Source organism: Carcharhinus amblyrhynchos, chromosome 6 (assembly GCF_965287045.1).
Source record: "Carcharhinus amblyrhynchos chromosome 6, sCarAmb.v2.hapA, whole genome shotgun sequence".
Classification (NCBI taxonomy): Eukaryota; Metazoa; Chordata; class Chondrichthyes; order Carcharhiniformes; family Carcharhinidae; genus Carcharhinus; species Carcharhinus amblyrhynchos.
In genome coordinates this window covers 92919540-92939347 of record NC_137329.1, presented here as the reverse complement: position 1 = coordinate 92939347, position 19808 = coordinate 92919540, and the positions used below count along the sequence as shown (strand labels likewise).

At 38.2% G+C, this 19808-nt stretch overlaps 1 protein-coding gene across 1 annotated transcript in view; it reads right to left on the bottom strand.

The window, feature by feature from the left end:
* LOC145344118 (tubby-related protein 3-like) overlaps positions 1-19808 on the bottom strand; it is a 68168-nt gene that overhangs the window by 36436 nt on the left and 11924 nt on the right. The window contains 2 exon segments of the mRNA XM_080190975.1: positions 169-331; positions 16906-16957. Of these exon segments, the coding sequence (XP_080047101.1) occupies positions 169-331; positions 16906-16957 (215 nt within the window).

The following is a 19808-nucleotide window of genomic DNA, read 5'->3' as shown; positions in this document are numbered from 1 at the left end:
ATCCCTTCTCAGTTGGCAAGCATGGGATGCTTGCAATCATGTTACTGAATGTTAAACTGAGTAATGCAAACATTTAATGTACCATACAGAACAAGAAGAAACACCACAACAGCTTGCATTTATTTAGTGCCTTTTATGCAGACTGTTATTTAAAACACACATACATACCATCTAATATTCTGTTACTGGTAATATTGTTGTGGGATTCTACTAATAGTGATTGCTCCTCGCATCGTTTTGGCTTCAATCTCCGTGGCTTGGCTTCAAGGTTGGGCTGAACCATGAGAAGTTCCTGTCGTTTCTTCCTTTGCTTCTGTTCCAGTAGTGCACGCTGGAGAAATAAAATTAAATCAATTTGTTATGAAATAAGGCTTTAAAACATGAGAAAGAGGAAAAGTTAGTTAAATAAAAATCAATATATTTTAGGAAACATGATATTTTAGGAAATAGAACCTTAATTACAAATTCAGCAAATTGTTTTGGAAACTTTCAATAATAGAATCGCAGTATAGTCACAGCACAGAAAATAATCATTTGACCTGTCATACTATGCTGTCTCCCTGCAAGAGCAAATACTACTTCCCTGCTGTTTCTGGTAGCACTACAAATTCTCTCTCCTTCAATGCTTATCCAGTTCACTTCTAAAGCTACAACTGAATTCGCCCCCAAACCTTCTTGGGCAGCACATTCCTATTTACTCGCTATTTAAAAAGATTTTCTCACCGTTGATTTAAGGAAAACAGCAAAAGAACCAATTTAGTTTTTGGCCCTTCCGCAACAGTTTCATCCCATCTGTCTAGGCCCCTCAGCATTTTGAACAACTCTTACATTTCCTTTGACCTTTTTCTTCTCCAATGATCAGCTTGAATTCTTTCCTGAGGAAATCTTTGAGTAGGAAAATTAATATCTGTTTCACATTAAAGGAGGAAGTCATGGTTCCCAACGTTTCAATCAATTTGAATCACTCCACACAACATTTAGAAGTTGAGCACATTGAAAGGTTACAGTCTTCAGCAACATTCCAACTATACTGCTGAAAACCTGTGCTTCAGAACTAACATCTAGCCAACTGTTTCTGTACTTCTTATAAGCACCAATCAAGTAAACAAACTCAAATTAACTTAGGGACAAATTAAAAGGGGCAGCCCCCCAAAAAGGAAGGGGAGATGGCCCGAACAGAAACCAAAGTCAAAAGGAAACTTAAAACATTAAATCAAAATGTGATTGTTGGGGTCTATAATGCACCCCAGTCCCTGCGGTGCCCAGTGGGCACGGAAGGCGTCAACTGCACCCGTGGACACCGCATGTTCCCTCTCCAGGGACAGCTGGCTGCAAATGTAGCCACGGTAGAGGGGCAGTCGGGATGGACGGCCCCAATCGCCTGCTGCCTGGACCTACTGATGGCATGTCTTGCTAGGCCGCCAACTGTTTCTGTACAACTACTGGCATCCAGCCAATTAAGCAGAAAATTGCTCAGCTATAATGCTGTACACACAAAAAAGGGACAAATCCCATGTGGCAATTATTGCCTCCTTAGTCTACTCTCAATCTTCAATGAAATTATGCAAGGCATCATTGACAGTGATTAAGTGGCACTTATTCACTTCACCAATGGTCAATTTGCACTGTCAAGACCACTAAACTCCAGCCTTCATTACAACCTTGGTATAAACGTGGACAGGAGAGCTGAATACCAGAAGCAAGGTGAAAAAAAAGTGAATACGCTTGATACCTATGCAGCATTTGATGAAGTATGACAACAAGGTAAAACTTAGGCAATGGGCATCATGAGGAAAGTTCCCACTGAATCATTAGTCTACTCCAAAAAAACCAGTTGATGAAGTATGGAGTCAATCATTACTTAGTCTTGTATTTATTTACAGAGTGATACATTACACCTTGTAACTCAACCATACAATAATTTCAATAAGTGATACCCCAATTAATATCCTCAACCTGCATAAAGTTAAATACAATTAAATGAGTGGCTAACAAGGTTGGCAGATAATGTGGGAAAGTGTGTGAGGTTATTAAACTTGGTCAGGAGAATAGAAAAGTAAAATATTTTTACACAATGAACACAAAAAGTTAGCATTTAGGTACAAGCAAATGGCACGTTGGCCTTTGCTGCAAGGGTCTTGGAGTACGTGGATAAAGAAGTCTTGCTGCACTTGTATGGGGGTTTGGTGAGATCATACCTGGAATACTTTGTGCAGTTTTGGTCACCATATTCAAGAAAGAATAGGCTTGAATTGGAGGTAGTATAGTGAAGGTTCATTAGATTGGTCCTTGGAATAAGAGGGTTGTCTTACGATGAAAGGCTGAATAAATTGGGTCTATTCAATTTAGGAGTTTGAGGGGTAATCTCATTGAAATAGTCAAAATTGTGAAGGCACTTGACATGATAGATATTGAAATGTCATTTCCTAGATCATTTAGGACTGAGATGAGGAAATATTTCTTCAAAGTGTTCTGAATCATTGTAATTTTCTGCCCTAGAGAATCAGGTATGCTCCATCATTTAATATATTTAAGACTTACATACAAAACAGCTTACATACAAAATTTCTATTATAAACATTTACTTAGGCAGTTTCAGTTAAAAAGAATTTAATTTTATATACCACTTTTTACTTTCAAGATGTCCAAAAGTTCTTGGCAGCTAATGAACTCCTTCTGAAATGTATTGTAGGAAAATATATTATCCAAAGCTGTGCTACAGAGTTCCACAAATAGCCAAATTGATAAATGTCCAATTCACTATTTTAATGATGATTTAAGGATAAATATTGACCAAGACACCCAGAAAATGCCCTGCTCTTCTTTGACTATTCCAGTGACATCTCTTATGTGCACCTGACAGCAGACATCTCTTTTGAAATGCACTGCCTCGGGTAGTGAAGCTTTACTTATGTGCTCCGGTGTCTGACGTGGAGCTCGAACCCACAAATCTAACCCAAGAGGCAAATGTGTAATTACTGAGCCAAGATTAACACAATTGTAAATCTATTCCTAATATTAAAAAAGCTGTGCAGACTTAGTGTTGTTATACTTTTGTATTGATTATTTTCCTTATTGTATGTTCTTATGGTCACATTTCTAATGCAAACTTGGTAACAACACACGATACTTGTATGATCAGGCCACAGGGTGGAGCCATATTATACCTTAAACCAAAACATGCTTGAAGTGCATTCTGAAAAAATGTACTTTTAAAAGATATGAATAAAACTAAAGGATAGTTTTTATATTCTATACTTTATGGTTAAGCCTGGAAATCCCATTAGTGTTTTTTGAAAATTTTGCTGAATCTGCGTTTCACCACAAAGCCAACCTATTCTCACTGAGGTGAATGCATTACTTCAAACAATGTCTGATGAAAGCTCTTCAGAGCTGAAACATAATTTCATCAGCTTTGTATTGCAGCCCGAGTGACTATTACATATTTGTTTAGTTATATAAAGCTGTACTTTTGCTTAAGGCACAAGACAAACAAGATGGTAAGAAAGCAGGCCTATGCAAGAATACTTGACACCATAGGCAAACCTTCAGCCCTGTGTCCTCCCCACCCAATTAACTTCCAAAAATGAATACTGCGTATTAGAATGAATAAAAATTCTGCATTTATAATTATACACTGCAGCTTAGAATCAATACATTCAAGATTCAGTTGGCTGCAGTGTTGCAGGAATGAGGGCAGCTGTATTTTCTAAAAGCATATATCCCTCACTTACAATTTTAAATATTATTAAGTCTATCATAGACCCACGTACAAAGATCTGTGCATGGGATCCTCGTAAACCAAGAGAATGGTCAAGAACGTCACCATGACAATTCCAGACTAGCTTCCCATTCTGGAACACAGCGAGCCTGGATCCTCCAGAGCGACAGCTGGCCCAGTGCAAATTCCCACCTCTACCCCACTCTGGGTTTCAACTCATCGCTTGCGTCTTTTTTCCCAGTCAGCTTCTTGTCTTCAGCATTACGAAGGATACTAAATGATTTGTCAAGCAAAGTGATGGGCGACAATGCTGTCTCCTGCACATCAGCAGCAGAACAGCCAGAATATCTGCTCATCAACCTCAGTCCCTTCCTTCCCACCCATGCTACTCCTTCAATATATCTTCTCTCACTGGAGAAGCAATAAAATTGGTAAAGAGGGAACCTGCAACTGGAGGGACAGTCTGCATGGGAGAGACAGAATCCATGTTTATTGGAGCAACTCTGATTTACCTGCACTCACTATTTCTCCCATCATTGTTCAGCATTCTGTTTCGACTCCCAGCAACAGTCAGTTTAACTGATAGTTAATATATTTTTTAAAAACTGACAGCTGCTGAGAGCGAGGAAGACCTGACATCCCCAATTTTTAAAAAAATGTTTGCTGAAAACCAGAAAGCTGTCCAGTGACTGACAGTTCACATTTCTTCTTTCAAAGCTGGTTCTGGTCTGAAGGCTAGAAAGAAAGATGCCAATGGCAGATTTCTGAAACCCCAATGTCTATAACAAAGATGCTTCAGATCACATTTCAGTGCAGTGGTTTGATACGATCACAGTGGTAGTCCTGTTTGAAGAAAGCTGAAAAGAACAGATGTGGGACCTGATAGCATTAGGTGATCTTTGGGCTTGGGAATAGTGTGAGATATTGTTTAAGGAACTAGGAGTAATAGTAGTAGTCTCTTTCCTGTAATAGAATAATGGGAAAAGAACAATTTGGATTTAACAGAAACATTAATCACCATCAGTGATCATTATCAAAGAAGCAGCTACAATACTTTCATCATGCATAATGCCCATGATGTTCACACATTATTTGAAGAAACAATAGTGGGTAGATGTTGGTCAGCAAAACATGCCTATACTCTGCACAAGAAAAATATCTCAGAAACGTCCTAATATCTGAAGAGTATCTGAGCTTGAACATTTTTTTTTGCTGCTCCTTACGCCTTCAAAATGTTACAGACAATGAAAAAGTCTACCTAAAAGACAATGGTTGTACAGCTCCCAGTTAAGAAAGCACAATACTCATTAGACCTCCACAAGAAATGGATAACGGACAGGCAGCAAAAACAAAAGGAATAAACATGTCACTTTCAAATTGGCAGGCTGAAAGTGCTGGGTTGATCAGAGCTGGGGCCTCAACTATTTACAATCTATATTAATGTCTTAGATGAATAGGTAGGAATTAAAGTTTGCTGTTGATACAAGGCTAGGTGGAGATATAAGTTGTGAAGCTGCAAAGAGAGAAAGACAGGTTGTGAATGGGCACCACAATAGTGAATGCAGTATAATGTGAAGAATTCTCAAGTTTTTCACTTTGATCAGTAAGAATACAAAAGCAGAATTTTTGGTTCGAAATTGGTGACCATTGTGCAGTTTTGGTTTCCTTTTTAAGGAAGGATAAACTTGCATCGAAGGCAGTACAGGCTGGGATAAGTTGTTCTCCAATGAGATGATAAGTCAGTTGGGACTATGCTCTCTGGAATTGGGTAATCATAGGTAAAGTCATTCAAACATGCAAGATTCTGAAGGGATTTGACAGGGTAGATGCACAAGATATTTCCATTGACTAGGGAATCTAAAACTTAGGGATATAGTCTGAGGATAATGGGATGATCATTTAGAACCAAGATGAGGAGAATCAAAAGCAACCAGCATGATCCATTCGTCTATATAGCAAACAAACTGGTCCTGCCACAAATTCTCCTCTTAAAATGGTAAGCTGTAATCCTTTAGCAGCTGCTACCTCGAGCTTTTATGTAGCCAAATATACTTCAGTCCAATATGACTCAGTTCTGAAGAAGATTGGACTTGAAATGTTAACTTGGTATCCATTTCCACAGATGCTGCCAGACCTGCTTAGCTTTTACAGCACTTTGATTTTATTTCAGGTTTCCAGCATCTGCAGTAATTTGCTTTTACTATGCTACAGTCCAAGCTCCTCTTGCAAGGTAATATAGTCAAATTAAATAAATACATTTCCATTGTAAAAGCTGGCAAGATCTGCTATGAAGCAAATGTCTTTGTCCATGGGATTCATTGTCCCATATTTTTCTGTCAAAATAATAATCAGGACTACAAAATTATAATACATGTTCCTATTTATTTTGAGAGAATTAACGTCAAGTAAACTATCTCCACTTTAAAATAATGCAGCTAAGACAGTAAAATCTTTTTTATCTGGCATGCACTAAGAATGGTGGTGCCAGTTAATCAATAATGCTAGTTAACAGAGAGTTCAATTTATCAATGGAATATAGTGCATTACTTGGAGCGTGACAAAGATGCAAATACTTGGAAAATTGAGAACAGTATTCTTTATACTTCTAATCTTCAACAATGCATTAAAACATAATTTAAGTATAAAACAATGCAGTGCAGAACTACAGGCTCTAAACAACATTGGAATTGCTTCTGGTTGATAGAATGATGATTTATATTGGGGGAACATTAGAAATATAGATTAGTAGTGTGGTAATATAATCAGAGCCTAATTTTAAGGCTGATTAAATTGGATATCCTAAATTAAACTATTGGCCATATTAAAATCAAACAGTCAAACCTCGGGCAGGCCATTTATACAAATACACAAACATGTCTGGGCCTGGCCCATCAAAGATCATTGCACTCTACTGAGATGAGCTCATCGTACCCCATTGAAATGCACCAGCCTATTGTTAGAAGCCCAGATCGAGTCAGACTTTCCATCACCTCGAGTTCCTGTAGTCACCTTATCTGGTAGTAGGTTACATGTAAGCAACAGCCTGGAGATGGACACTTGGGGGTGGGCTCCAGCATCCTGTCAGGCAGACAGCAAGAAAGCCATTCATTGGAACCCCCTCCTGGGGGCTCACTGGCCTGAAACCAGAGAAATTTCTGGAAAGGTAGGCAGGCAGGGGGATAAAGGTACACATCTCAGACACATCAAGAGCGAAGACTTGACGAGGGAAGTGACCTTGACGATTCAGAAGACTGACCAGAAAAAAAAAGATTGACCAAAGGAAGGAAGAAGCTGCCATCGAGACTCACCCTCATGACGACAGACCAGAGGGACTCAGAGAATTGAGCCTGCAGTCCATCTTTGTGGGTAGTATACTTGAATCTGGGGTATCCTCTTGTTTTATGTGACTAATTTAAGGGTTAATAGTGTTATTATTAATAAACTATTGAACCTTTACTTGTCTTTGTCCACCTTGCAAATAAGGGCACTGGGGTAAAATCTTGGAGTAAGCAAACTGGTCGAAAGCATCTGAGAATTAACAGTTACAATAGTAAAGAATTCCACTAGGTAGAGTGCCAGATAATAGAGTTTACTGCATTTTGATGTGATGGAAATAAACCAATGAGGACAAGAATAAATCAGAGCTCATTTTGGAACAGGTCAACTCTCCTCAGTCTTCAAGGTTTTTATATTTGTTTCAAAATTGGTTTTGAAATTATAACCATGGATGGTGGTGTGAAGTGAACACTACAGAATTAGCCAATTACCCTTTGATTGGCCTAATGAAAGGAAAAAAACTGAGCTTTGGTGTAAAATAGGTAATTAACTCAAAACTGCCTAACGCTATTGTTCAAAGTTAAACTTTATCCTCTACCCTATGCTCCCAGTCTTTTAATGTCCTATCACTCAACAAATGCTTCATTTTAATTTTTGCTCCCACTGTTAAGTCTTGATTCCTCAACATTAATTTTAAATCAGACATACCAAGTTTACTCATCTGTCTACCTAGTTTACTAGTCTATACCCTCCTGATGTTGCTGGTAGTTTTCTTCACAGTTTTCTGTAATTTGATGTGATGGAAACAAACCAATGAGGATAAGTGGCAAATTGCCCAGATATGTCCTGCATGCAAAAAGCAGGAGAAATCCAATCCAGCCAAGTACCGCCCAGTCTACACTTGAGCAGTAAAGTGATGGAAGAGCTCATTGACAATGCTATCAAGAGCACCCACTCAGCAATAACCTGCTCAAGTGACTCCCAATGTGGGTTTTGCCAGGTCACTCTGCTCCTCACCTCATTACATACAGCAATACAACATTGGACAAAAGAGTTGACTTCTAGACCTCATTCAACTGTGGTGTCAAGGGGACCTAGTAAAACTGGAATCAATGGGTATCAGGGGGCAAACACTCCACTGGTTGGAGTCATATCTGGCGCATAGGAAGATGACTGGGGTAGTGGAGGGTCAGTGATCTTAGCTCCAGGACGTCTCTACAGAAGTCCCTCAGGGTAATGTCTTAGACCCAACCATCTTCAGCTGTTTCATCAAGTACCTTCCCTCCATCATAAGGTCAGAAATGGGGACGGTTGACATTGATTACAAAATGTTCACGACTCCTCAGGTACTGATGCAGTCCACGTTCAAGTGCAACAAGACCTGGACAATATCCAGGCTTGGATTGACGAATGGCAAGTAATGCTCACGCCACACAAATGTTAGGCAATGACCATCTCCAATAAGATACATTCTAATCACCACCCCTTGATGTTCAATGCTGTTACCACCACTGAATCCCCCGTTGTCAACATCTTTAGGCTTATCATTGACCAAAAACTCAACTGGACTCACCACATAAACACTGACTACAAGAGCAGGTCAGACGCTAGGAATACTGTGACTCCCCAAAGCTATCCACTTTATACAAGGCACAAATCAGGAGTGTGATGGAATACTCCCCACTTGCTTGCATGGCTGCAGTTCCAACACTCAAAAAACTTGACACCATCCACGACAAAGCAGCCCACTTGATTGGCACTACATCCACTCCCTCCACCAACCAATGCTCAGTCACAGCAGTGTGTACTATCCACAAGATGCACTGCAGCAATTCACAGATCCTTAGACAGCACCTCCCAAACCCATGACCACTTCCATCTCGAAGAACAAAAGGCAGCAGATATATGGGAACACTACCACGTGCAAGCTCCCCTCCAAGTCATTCACCATCCTAACTTGGAAATATATCACTGTTCCTCACAGTTGCTGGGTTCAAAATCCTGGAATTCCTTCCCTAGTGGCATTATGGATAATGACACACAGCAACCAATTGTTTACAAGTTCTTTGTCTCTGTCTTCAAATGCTTGTTAGTTCTTATACGTTTTTGATACCATAATCATAACAACATACAGCTTAACTAACTGTGCTAATGAGTCTGAAAACGCATAATCATTTCTTCAAGGGTTTACCAATTTCAATTAAATTTAAAATATAAAACTAGTCAGCTACGCACATGCAAGCAGCAGGGTTTCCTTGACAACAGGACATCTCATTCATGATATTTAGTCATGCAGTTGTTGAACTGCAAGTTTCCATGGATACTCAGGAGAATCAGTGGACATCAGCCTCAAAGAATCATGCACAAGCATTAGATTTACTTTCCCATCACGTCATCAAAAAGGGGAGAAGACTGTCTCTATTTTGTTTGTAATCTCAAGACCTGTTCTTTTTTTTTGATTGAGGTTATGTTCTTGTTGTGGAGTGTTGAGTAAGCTTGAGCATTGAGTAATGCTATTCCAACTCCAAAACACCTAGAATTTTAAGTGCTCATTACAATCTCTGCAGATTAATCTAAAACCTTCCTGCCAATGATGTAAAGTCTATTTGTCATAAGTAATAAAGAGAGATGTCTAATGCTGGACTCTGGTATTGACACCAAAGCGGATTCTGAGGATCTAACTAGAAAAGGTTAATACTGTAGACTATTTATTCATTAATCAACTGTTTGGGAGGGAAAGGTTTGAAAACTGCTGCAGTCAGTCCCTCAAGCTGAGTTTGGTCCAGAGGCTCTGGATTGTGTGTTGATATATAGTAGGCAGCACTGTGGCACAGTGGGCAGCACAGTGGCTAGCACTGCTGCCTCTCTGCACCTAGCAATGCTGTCTCACAGCACCAGGGCTTGGGTCATTGTGTGTATAAAGCCTGCACGTTCTCCCCATGTTGCGTGGGTTTCCCCCAGGTGCTCCGACTTCCTCCCACAGTCTGAAAAAGATGCTGGTTAGGTGCATTGGCCATGCTAAATTCTCCTTCAGTGTACCCAAACAGCTGCTGGAGAATGGCAATTAGGGGATTTTCACAATAACTTCACCGCATTGTTAACGTAAGCCTACTTGTGACACTGAAAATAAATAATAAATGCTGAGTGTAGGTGCCCTTCCCTCATACTAATACTCTTGTAATGCTTTTAAAGTTTTTGGTTTGCACACATTCAGTCTCTCTCTTGCTGACATTGACAATGGTATGTATTGTGCTAGGTGACCAACCTTACAGAAACACCCTTTGATTTGTTCAGACATTGGTTTTAAACCAGTCCTGTAAAGGGAGGGGTGGGTGGGGGGAGTTTAAAATAACCTGAGACTAAAAGACGAGCAATTAGTGTGAATACATTATAGAGAAGTCACAAAGTGTCTGGAATATATTTTATAGAAAGGTATTGTTTGCACAATACAGCCACTGTTAAAGAATTTAAACACGTAACTTTGAAAATGTATTATATTCTGTATTAAAAGCATACACCTCGACTAATGACACACTGCTCTAAGGCACGAGGGGATGTTGTCAAGTGAAGAGAACCACTTTCTTCAGATCAATGCAGCTACTGAGTGAACGGAGAAAGCAATTCTTATCAGGATCTCTGGATGCTCCTAAATGAATAGGATGTTCACTAAGCCAAGGACAGTATTAGAAATTTCAGACAGGCCAACGAATAGATCATACGTTATACCAGGTAACAGCTGTCTAGTAAGCATCAAGGGAGACTGAGAGAAAGACTCGAAGTCCATGAACTTATGTATTTCCATGCTAAATGTTATTGGCCAAAGTAAATAATCCATACTAATAATGATTGCTTCGTGCCTGGCTTGGATGGGAGAAGAATGAGCAATGATTTTTGCAAATTGTACAATTGTAATATGGGGTTATATAATTTCAGAGTGATTTGGAACTGCCTCAAATCTCTCTCCTTTGCATGTTGGCCTGGAAAATAAAGAAATGTTAGATTTCTCTCTGTGCGAGTCTTTGTGTTAGCTGAGCTGTAATTAAGTGAAGACCAGCTTAATGCTTAGTCTCACAAAAAAGTACCAACAAATTAGAATTAGGGCTGCCAACATTAATGCTGCAGGTGTCCCTTTGCAATAAGTGTTCAGGTTCTACAATTTTACAGTGATTGTCCATGGCGTGCCATTGTAACAGAATAGAGCTTTCCAACGAAAGCAATCTGTAATTATTACCAGTTTTGGAACTAAGTGCACATGATCTGTTTAAGCTCTCTCGATAGATGTCTCTCGATATAGGTTTGCCATAATCATTGAAAAAGGAGAATATTTTGGCAAATACTTCCTTCTTAAAATCAGCAAGCTAACAGCTTTTTTTACACCAACATCTTGTATGTTTTCCTATTCAGTTTTAAAAGTGATCAGATCATCACTAACTGTACATTTTGTTAGCAAGTGTGACGGAATGAAACAATGGGCACTGTCCAAATGGGTACTAATGATAGGGAGCTAACCTGGGGTTAATTACGCCATCTCTGCTGACCAGCTCCCCCCTCATATGTCAGCTACATGAATTCCTCCAAACCAATTCCTCCAGTAATGTCATCAGTAATCAGTATTCAAACATGAAGACTTGCAACCAAAAATAAGGATCAACCTTAAAAACTGTGCAGGTCCTGCAGTATCACTTTGCATATGCAGTGGATATTTCAAAATCCAGAATGTCACAGCACTGTTGTTCTTTTTTAAAAATGATCCTTCAAATACTGACTCTTAATCATTTGGTGAATATAATAAACAGCCAGTCAGTTTATACTATTGATATTTTTGGACAATTTCACTGCATTTGCGATTGCTTTGTTTAATTATTTTTGTTTTCTTGTAATTGGTAAAACATGCTTTCTGTATCATTATGACCAAGCATGCCGACTGACCCAAAGAAACAATTTTCAAGATTCAATCTGAAACAAACAAAAACAAACTTCAACTTCAATGCTTTATGGAAGCCTCCCTGAGTTCTCAATGTGCTGGTGAAAGAGTTAATGCGTATATAAATATGAAAAGGTTCTGAATAGAATGGCTTACCTTTTCAAGCGACATCCTTCGTCAGAACAATAGAGTAGTGACAAACAAGCTAAAAACTGCCACTGTGCAGTGAGACTAATAAATTCATTTAGATTTCTACCGCAGGAATAATTATTTCTACACATTTAGCATCACATAGGCCGAAAGAGCATTGTTATTATCCACCCCTTGTCTACCACCATCAGCTCCACAGACCACCATCATATGCAAAAGAATATTTGAGTCAATTCAGTGTGATGCTGCCTAGTACAGGCAGTCTTCTTCTATATCTAACCACATCAGCTACAGCACAGAGTAGGAAAGGGTGAGAGCTGGAACATTCCATTTGAATTCAGAAGGGGTGGTATTAAATACATAGCCCACTCCATTCCCTTCAATACAGCATTATATTTCTGCTTTCAGAAACACAAAAAAAAACAAATTAAAGCATGTGTTGTCTTCAGATATGAAGATTTCCTTATTTCCACAGGACAAAAGCTGAGGCTGAGATTGGAAATCTTTAGAAGGCTCTAAAGTAATTTGCCTTTCAAGGGTGAGCAGTTGTTATTTAAGCAAACTGAAGTGTTATTTGCTGAATTGTGAAAGACACTCAATTTCTTCATAAACATTATGTTGCCAGAGATATTGTTGGACCCTAATCCATCAAATGATTAAACAATGCTGCTTTCAAAATTGAACCGTGTTCTTGGCTATATTAAACAAATTACTACTGTCGTGGACTTAGACAAATGAAAAATGTTCCAGTCAACAGAAAAAAAATCAAATGGCATTACTGAGCAATGAAAACTGTTAATCCAATTAAACTTATAGAGTACAAGATCAAAATGTCTTTTTAAACTGGAACTACAGTATTTTTCAAGGAATTGTACGCAAGATTAAGTTTATGAAAGGGTTAAAAATTTAACTCAAATAAAATACAGCTAAAAGCCTTCAGTGAGAAATGCACTTTATTTCCACAGACACAGAGAGACAGATAAGAGATCTTGAAAGGCTTAAGATGATAACATGCCCAGCTGCATTTTAATTTTCAGGGATTCTCACTCAAACAAAAAAGCGTCATATAAAGCCTGTATGTTATTCGTAAAGCAACAGAGTTTCTTTATATTGGAAACACAGGTAAAACAACTAACTAGAATCATCATAGAATCCCCACAATGCCGAAGAAGGCCATTCATCCCATCAAGTCTGCACCAACTCTGACAGAGCATTTTACGCAGGCCCTATCTCCATAATCTCACGTCAACCCCACTAATCCCCCTAACCGCCACATGTTTGGACACTAAGGGGCAATTTAGCATGGCCAATCCAGCTAACTTGCACATCTTTGGATCAGATCTGCAATATCCATGAAGAAGTCAGATCTCCACAGTTATAGGGTTGAGGCCTCATCAGATTTCCCCCTAAACTGAGTTAGGGAAAACAAAAGTTAGGCTTTATACTTTGGATTGTAAATATAAAATTAGTTTGTTAGCTGTTTGGATGTCTTAAGTTTTTCATTGTTAAGTGGGTATAAGATTTAAAGTCAGTACTTCTAAATGAATTTATCTTGTATACACGTTATATTATTGTTTTAAGAACTACAATGCAATCTAAATTTTAAACTTGTAACAACTTGGTATAGTAACCATTAAAAAGGTGTAGGTTCAATCTGTAAACGTCATAAATCTTTTAAATCTTCTAGAATTCTTAAAGGGTTCTATAATTTTTCAGAGAATGGTCTCAGGAATAACGGATCTGTTACAATATGTGTCGTTTCTTCTCAAAAGAATTTTGTTTAATTTGAAATTCGCAAAAGAAAGGCCATTATTTTAAGACCAAATTGTTATTTAGCAAACCTGACTAAACTTTTCTGATCATTTACAATTTATTTTATGGTTGAGGTTTAAATCTAGCAATAACTTCAACAGGAAGTATTACCATTGTCAGGAGTTGGGCAAAGCTAACAGAGCTCAACAGTGTCACCTGAGTCATTTCTAGTCATTAGTTGATTGGTTCGCTATTTTATGCTGCTGTGCAGCATACTTCATAATTATGCAATCTTTTATATTGGGGCTTATGGAAGGAAAGAAGGTATAAAATAATCCCCATTTTCAAGTCCTTTCAATCTCTATTTTACCTGTTTCCTCTCTAGCTCGCACATATACTTTGAATCATAGAGTGAGCGGGTCTGTGCCGGCTCTTTGAAGCAGCTTCCCAATTAGTGACACTCCCATATTCTTCACCCTTATGTAATTTCTTCCCTTTCTAGTATTGTTCCAATTCTCTTTTGAAATAACCTATTGATATGGCTCCCACTATCCTGTCAAGCCACATAGTCCAGATTGTGTAAAATAAAATTGCATGTCGCTTTTGTTCTTTCACCAAAAAGCAATGTCTCCTCTGGTTACTAATCTTTCCTTATTTAGTCTCTTAAAACTGTTCATGATATTCAACAATACTTTCGCATCCCCCTTATTGTTTGTCAGACTGTTCAGAGGAGAACATCCCAGTCTTTTTAAGTTAATTTATGGGAATTAGTAGCTAGACCAGCATTTATTGTCCATCCTTAATTTCCCTTGAGAAACTGACAGCAAGCCACCTTCTTGAACTGCTGCATTCTATTTAGTCCCAACGACAGTGAAGGAATGGTAATAAAATTCAGAGTCATAATCGTGTGTGACTTGGAGGAGATCTTGCAGCTAGTGATGCTCCCATGAATCTGCTGCCCTTATCCTTCTGGGTGGTAGAGATTGTGAGTTTGGAAGGTAGTGTCAAAGAGTTTTGGTGAGCTGCTCCAGTACATCTTACAGATGGTACACACTGCTTCTACTGTATGTCAGTGGTGGATGGAGTGAATATTTAATTTGGTGAATGGAGTATGAATCAAATGGGCTGCTTTATCCTGAAGGGTATTGAGCTTCCTGAGTGTTGTTGCAATTGCACTCATCCAGGTACATGAAAAGTATTCCATCATACTCCTGACTTGTATCTGGTGGAAGGCTTTGGGGAGTCTGGAGGCGAGTTATTCTCCACACAATCCCCAGCCTTTGATCTGCTCCTGTAGCCACAGTATTTACATGGCTATTCCAATTCAGTTTCTGGTCAATGGTAACCCTCGTGACATTGATAGTTGGGGATTCAGCGATTGTGAGGTCTTGAATATCAAGGGAAATGGTTGGATTTTTTTCTGTTGAAGATGGTCATTACCTGACTCTTGGGTGAGGCATGACTGTTACCTGCCACTTATCAGCCCAAGCCTTGCTGCACATGGACTGCTTCAAAAATCGTAAAAAGTGCTGAATAAGGAGAACAAACTAGTCTCTCTACATAAATGTGGCACAATGCCAAAAAAATGCTTTGTTGCGCCCTAAGGCCTTGACATCCTTCCTATAGTGAACTGAACACAATATTCTAAAAAAGGCCTAACAAGTATTCTATAGCTTCCTTACTTTGCATTCCATACCTCAATTTAATATGCAAAGGATCTCAGGGTATACTTTTCTTTAAAAAAGTATTTTCAACTTATCTCACTATCTTCAAAGGTTTCTGTACATACAGTTGCAACTCCTCCATCTTTCTCCCCCCCACACCCAGGTCTCTCTTTTTGCAACTCCTTCAAAACTGTACCATTTGGTTATTTTGCCTCTCATTCCTCCCATCAAAATGTGTCAGATCATATCTCAGAGCATTAAATTTCATCTGTCATATCCCTGCCCATTTCACCAGTTCAGATACAGAGTAGATACGTTCCCATGAGGGAGAAAGGAAGGGCATCTAAACAGGATGAGAATGTCACAGCAAAGGAAGGGGTCATAGAGACGTTGGATATGTCAAAAATACAGAGGACTGCCGGTGCTCAAGTAGAAATGTCTCTTTTATTGATCAAGGTATCCTCATTTTGCTTTCAGACACTTCAAAATTCCCCAACTCTCTAATATCCTCCCCTTCATCAAAAATAATTGTAAATTATTTAAATTTCACTGCTATTTTTGATCAAAGGTGAGAATTGTCTCTAATTTTCAAGTTTTCTTTGCTACTGTGGTAGCAAAATACCTTATTACTTTAAAATATCATCCATTCTCATCTTTGCTTTTCCTATTCTTGTTTATTATATTACAATTCATATATCCATAATTATTATTTTAGTCATTTTGAATGCTCTTTAATTTTTGTTGGTTTATAACCTTTATTTGTACTTTTTCTTTTAAAATCAGTTGCTTTCTACCTAATAGATTTATTTGCTAACTTCACAATTCTTTTAACAAAACTTTTCACTGTTGTTCTGAAGTCCTGTGTGTCAACTTCTCCTTCTAACACTGCAATGTATTTAGCAATTTAGTTTATTTTGAATACAGGTATAACTGATATTTGCAATATATGAAATATTGAACATGAAACTTCCTCACATCAGTGGATTATTTTGCTTAAAAGAGAATAATGCCTCAGTATTCTAGCCTACTGTCTTCAGCAAAACCTGTTCTCACAGTTGTACTGTTGTTTAGAAACTAGTTATCAATGGCTTTAGAAGAGAGAAATGATCAAATATTTCATTACATTTCAATTCACTTGATAGAAATTGCTTTTTTTCACTTCTTAGAACAAGTGGAAATTTTTAGCCCAGCATATTTCAACTAATTTTCCAATTTTCCCTCAGATCCAACCATAATTATAAAAGTCTTTAAAACAGATCACATATGTTTGCACAGCTAATTGAAATAACTGAACAGAATGTTTTCCTACCCTAGTCAATGCAACCAATGTCTGGAAATACAGGCTGATAATAGAGGCTTGACATAAAATAAAATCAATTGGTCAGCAAAGGTTTGCTCCCCCTACAAGAATTTTATACCTGCTTCTCCAGTTTCTGCTGTCGGAGACTAATATTTTCATCTTCAAGGACACTAAAAGAGAAAGAAAACCTAGTTACTGGCCATACAAAATACAGCAAATTAGTGAAAAACTGTTAGGCAAAACATTTGATAACATAATGTTTCAATTCAAATCTATTGTAGATGGCACCTTGGGTTCAACAGCTTCAGTTGCTCCCTTAAGCAATCTGAACATTTTATTTTTATGGAAGTTGGCCCGAACCACTTTATACTGACATGGTGACATAAGCTGCAAAACAACAAATCTATTTCCCCATGGGACTTAATCCTGACATTAGCGCTGTTCACACAAGTCATCATTCGAAAGGTGGAGTGAGAAAACACTTGGTGAAATGTGGCCTAATACAAATAATTAAACTGCTTCATTTCACATTCCATGAACAGGAAGCAATAGATCTGCCACATTCTATGTTTTTGATATTAATGGATCATTTTACTTGATATGAATAAATTATCTTCATTGCATTCACACCTACAGCCTCGAGAATTCTATCTTCCTTGCAGCTCTTTTCTTTGGACACTGCCTTTACGGGGATCTCACTCTTCATTGAGGGGGACTAAAAGGTTTGTCAACACCAGTGCTTTTTCAATTATCCAGAGAAGTGAAACTATCTCCAATTAACATACCGTTAGGTTCCTGGACCAGAATCCCAAGGTATATTATTACGAAGCTAGACTAGGCCCCAACATTGGGATAAATGTGAGGATAGGATGCTTCACTCCGGGAGTAATTTCACTGACAAATTAAAGATCTTTTATAGTAAAGCAAAATTTAAATAATACAATTGGACCTGCCTTATATTAAGCTGATCTTTCTCTACATCCTAGCTGTGACTGTAACACCAAGTTCTGTACCCTTTCCTTTTCTTCTCCCCCATGTACTCTATGAACAGTATGTTTTGTCTGTATGGCATGCAAGAAACAATATTTTTAACTGTATCCCAATGCATGTGACAGTAATAAATCAAATCAAAAAACAAATGAAGTTGCTTGACTATTAACAGTTGAACAATATTTAAAAACGAAAGCAAACAACTTTAATTTTTAAACGCTGTTTCAGTTCTAAATAAGTAACATTTCTCTTACAGACATACAATGCCACTTTAAATATAGTTGATACTCATAAATATACTTGCTATAAGTTTAGACAGTCTTAAAAGTTTTCAGAGAGAGAATGAGTTTCAGCAGCTTGCAGAAAACCTCCATCTTCAAGCAATTCAAAGCCAAAACGCAACTGTTTCTTTCCTACAAACTTAGCGTCTTACATTAACCACATCATCACATGACCCTGTCTAGCTAAATCCACATTCTATTTCTTTAATCAAAAACCCTCAGGGGATTTTTTTTTGTAAATTAAAGTGCAGTAGCTCTTTCTCATAGTAAACACTACATGGCTAAAATGAGAAATTATCCTGGTCTCCCAACATCTGAGCTAAAATGTTTAACAGACACTCCAGGGACCTACAGAAAATGCTGACTTCTAAACATTTCCTTCAACGTAAAAAATAAATTTATGGTAAGAGCACACAATCATCATAACATTAACAATTAATGTATGCGTATTGTCCAGGTATTTTTTCATAGTTCTGCCTAAAAAAACTTGTCATTACAAAATTGATCTGAACACCTTGATACTTTTGACAGCTTCAGATTAGGGTAAAGCAATGAGGTTTGAAAGAATAATTTCATAATTCATGATTAGAATTCTACTACAATGAAATGGTGTGAGATCAGCTTTAGACCATGTAAAAGGTACACACTAAAGAGGGAAAATTTATCAGACAAAAGTCAGATGATCAAAAGCTTGGTCAGAGTCAAATTTCAATGGGTGTCTAAAACAGAAATAGACAGAAGTGCAAAAGAAATCATCTAGACATGAGAATTGGCAATTTAAGATTGGCTTTTCTGTATCAATACATATTAAATCTACAGTAGAACATGCCGAAGCATTATCTCCAACAATATTAGCATCAACCAAACTTATACATCTATAATTATTAAAAATATTTGTTCATGGGATCTGGGCATTGTTAGACAGGCCAGCAGTCATTGCCCATCCCCAAGTGCCCTGAGAAGCTGGTAGGGAACCCCCTTCTTGAATCATGGCAGTCTATGTGGTGTCCATACACCCATTGTGATGTTAGGGAGGTAGCTCCAGGATTTGATCCAATGACAGTGAAGGAACAATGATATATTTCCAAGAATGGTAAATGGCTTGGGGGAGAGCTTGCAGGTACTGGGGTTCGCATGCCTCTGCTGTCCTTGTCCTTTTTGGTGGTAGAGGTCACTGGTTTGGAAGGTGGAGAGAGGCCTAATGAATAGATGCAGTGCATCTTGTATACACTGCTTACTGCTGCCACTGTGCAGAGTGAATTATTAAAGCAGCAGATGAGATGCCAATCAAATGGGTTGCTTTGTCCTGAATATTTCTTGAGTGTTGCAACTATCCTTGCTGAGTATTCCATCACACATCACACTGTTGATATGTGCCTTCTATATGATGGATAGGATTTGGAAGTTAGGGAGTGAGTTATTTGCTACAGAATTTCCAGCTTCTGACCTGTTCTTGTTGCCACATTTAAGTGGCTGGTCCAATTAAAATTCTGGTCAATGGTAACCCTCAGCATGTTAATAGTGGCAGATTCAGTGGTGGTAATGCCACTCAAGGAGAAATGGTTACATTCACTCTCTTGTTGGGATAGTCATTGCCTGGCACTTCTGCAGTACAGATGTTGCTTGTCAATTATCAGCCCAAACCTGAATGCTGTCCAGGTCTTGCTGCATACGAACACTGACTGCTGCAGTAACCGAGAAGTCACTGAACACTGCACAATCAGCGAAGGAGGGAAGATAATTGATGAAG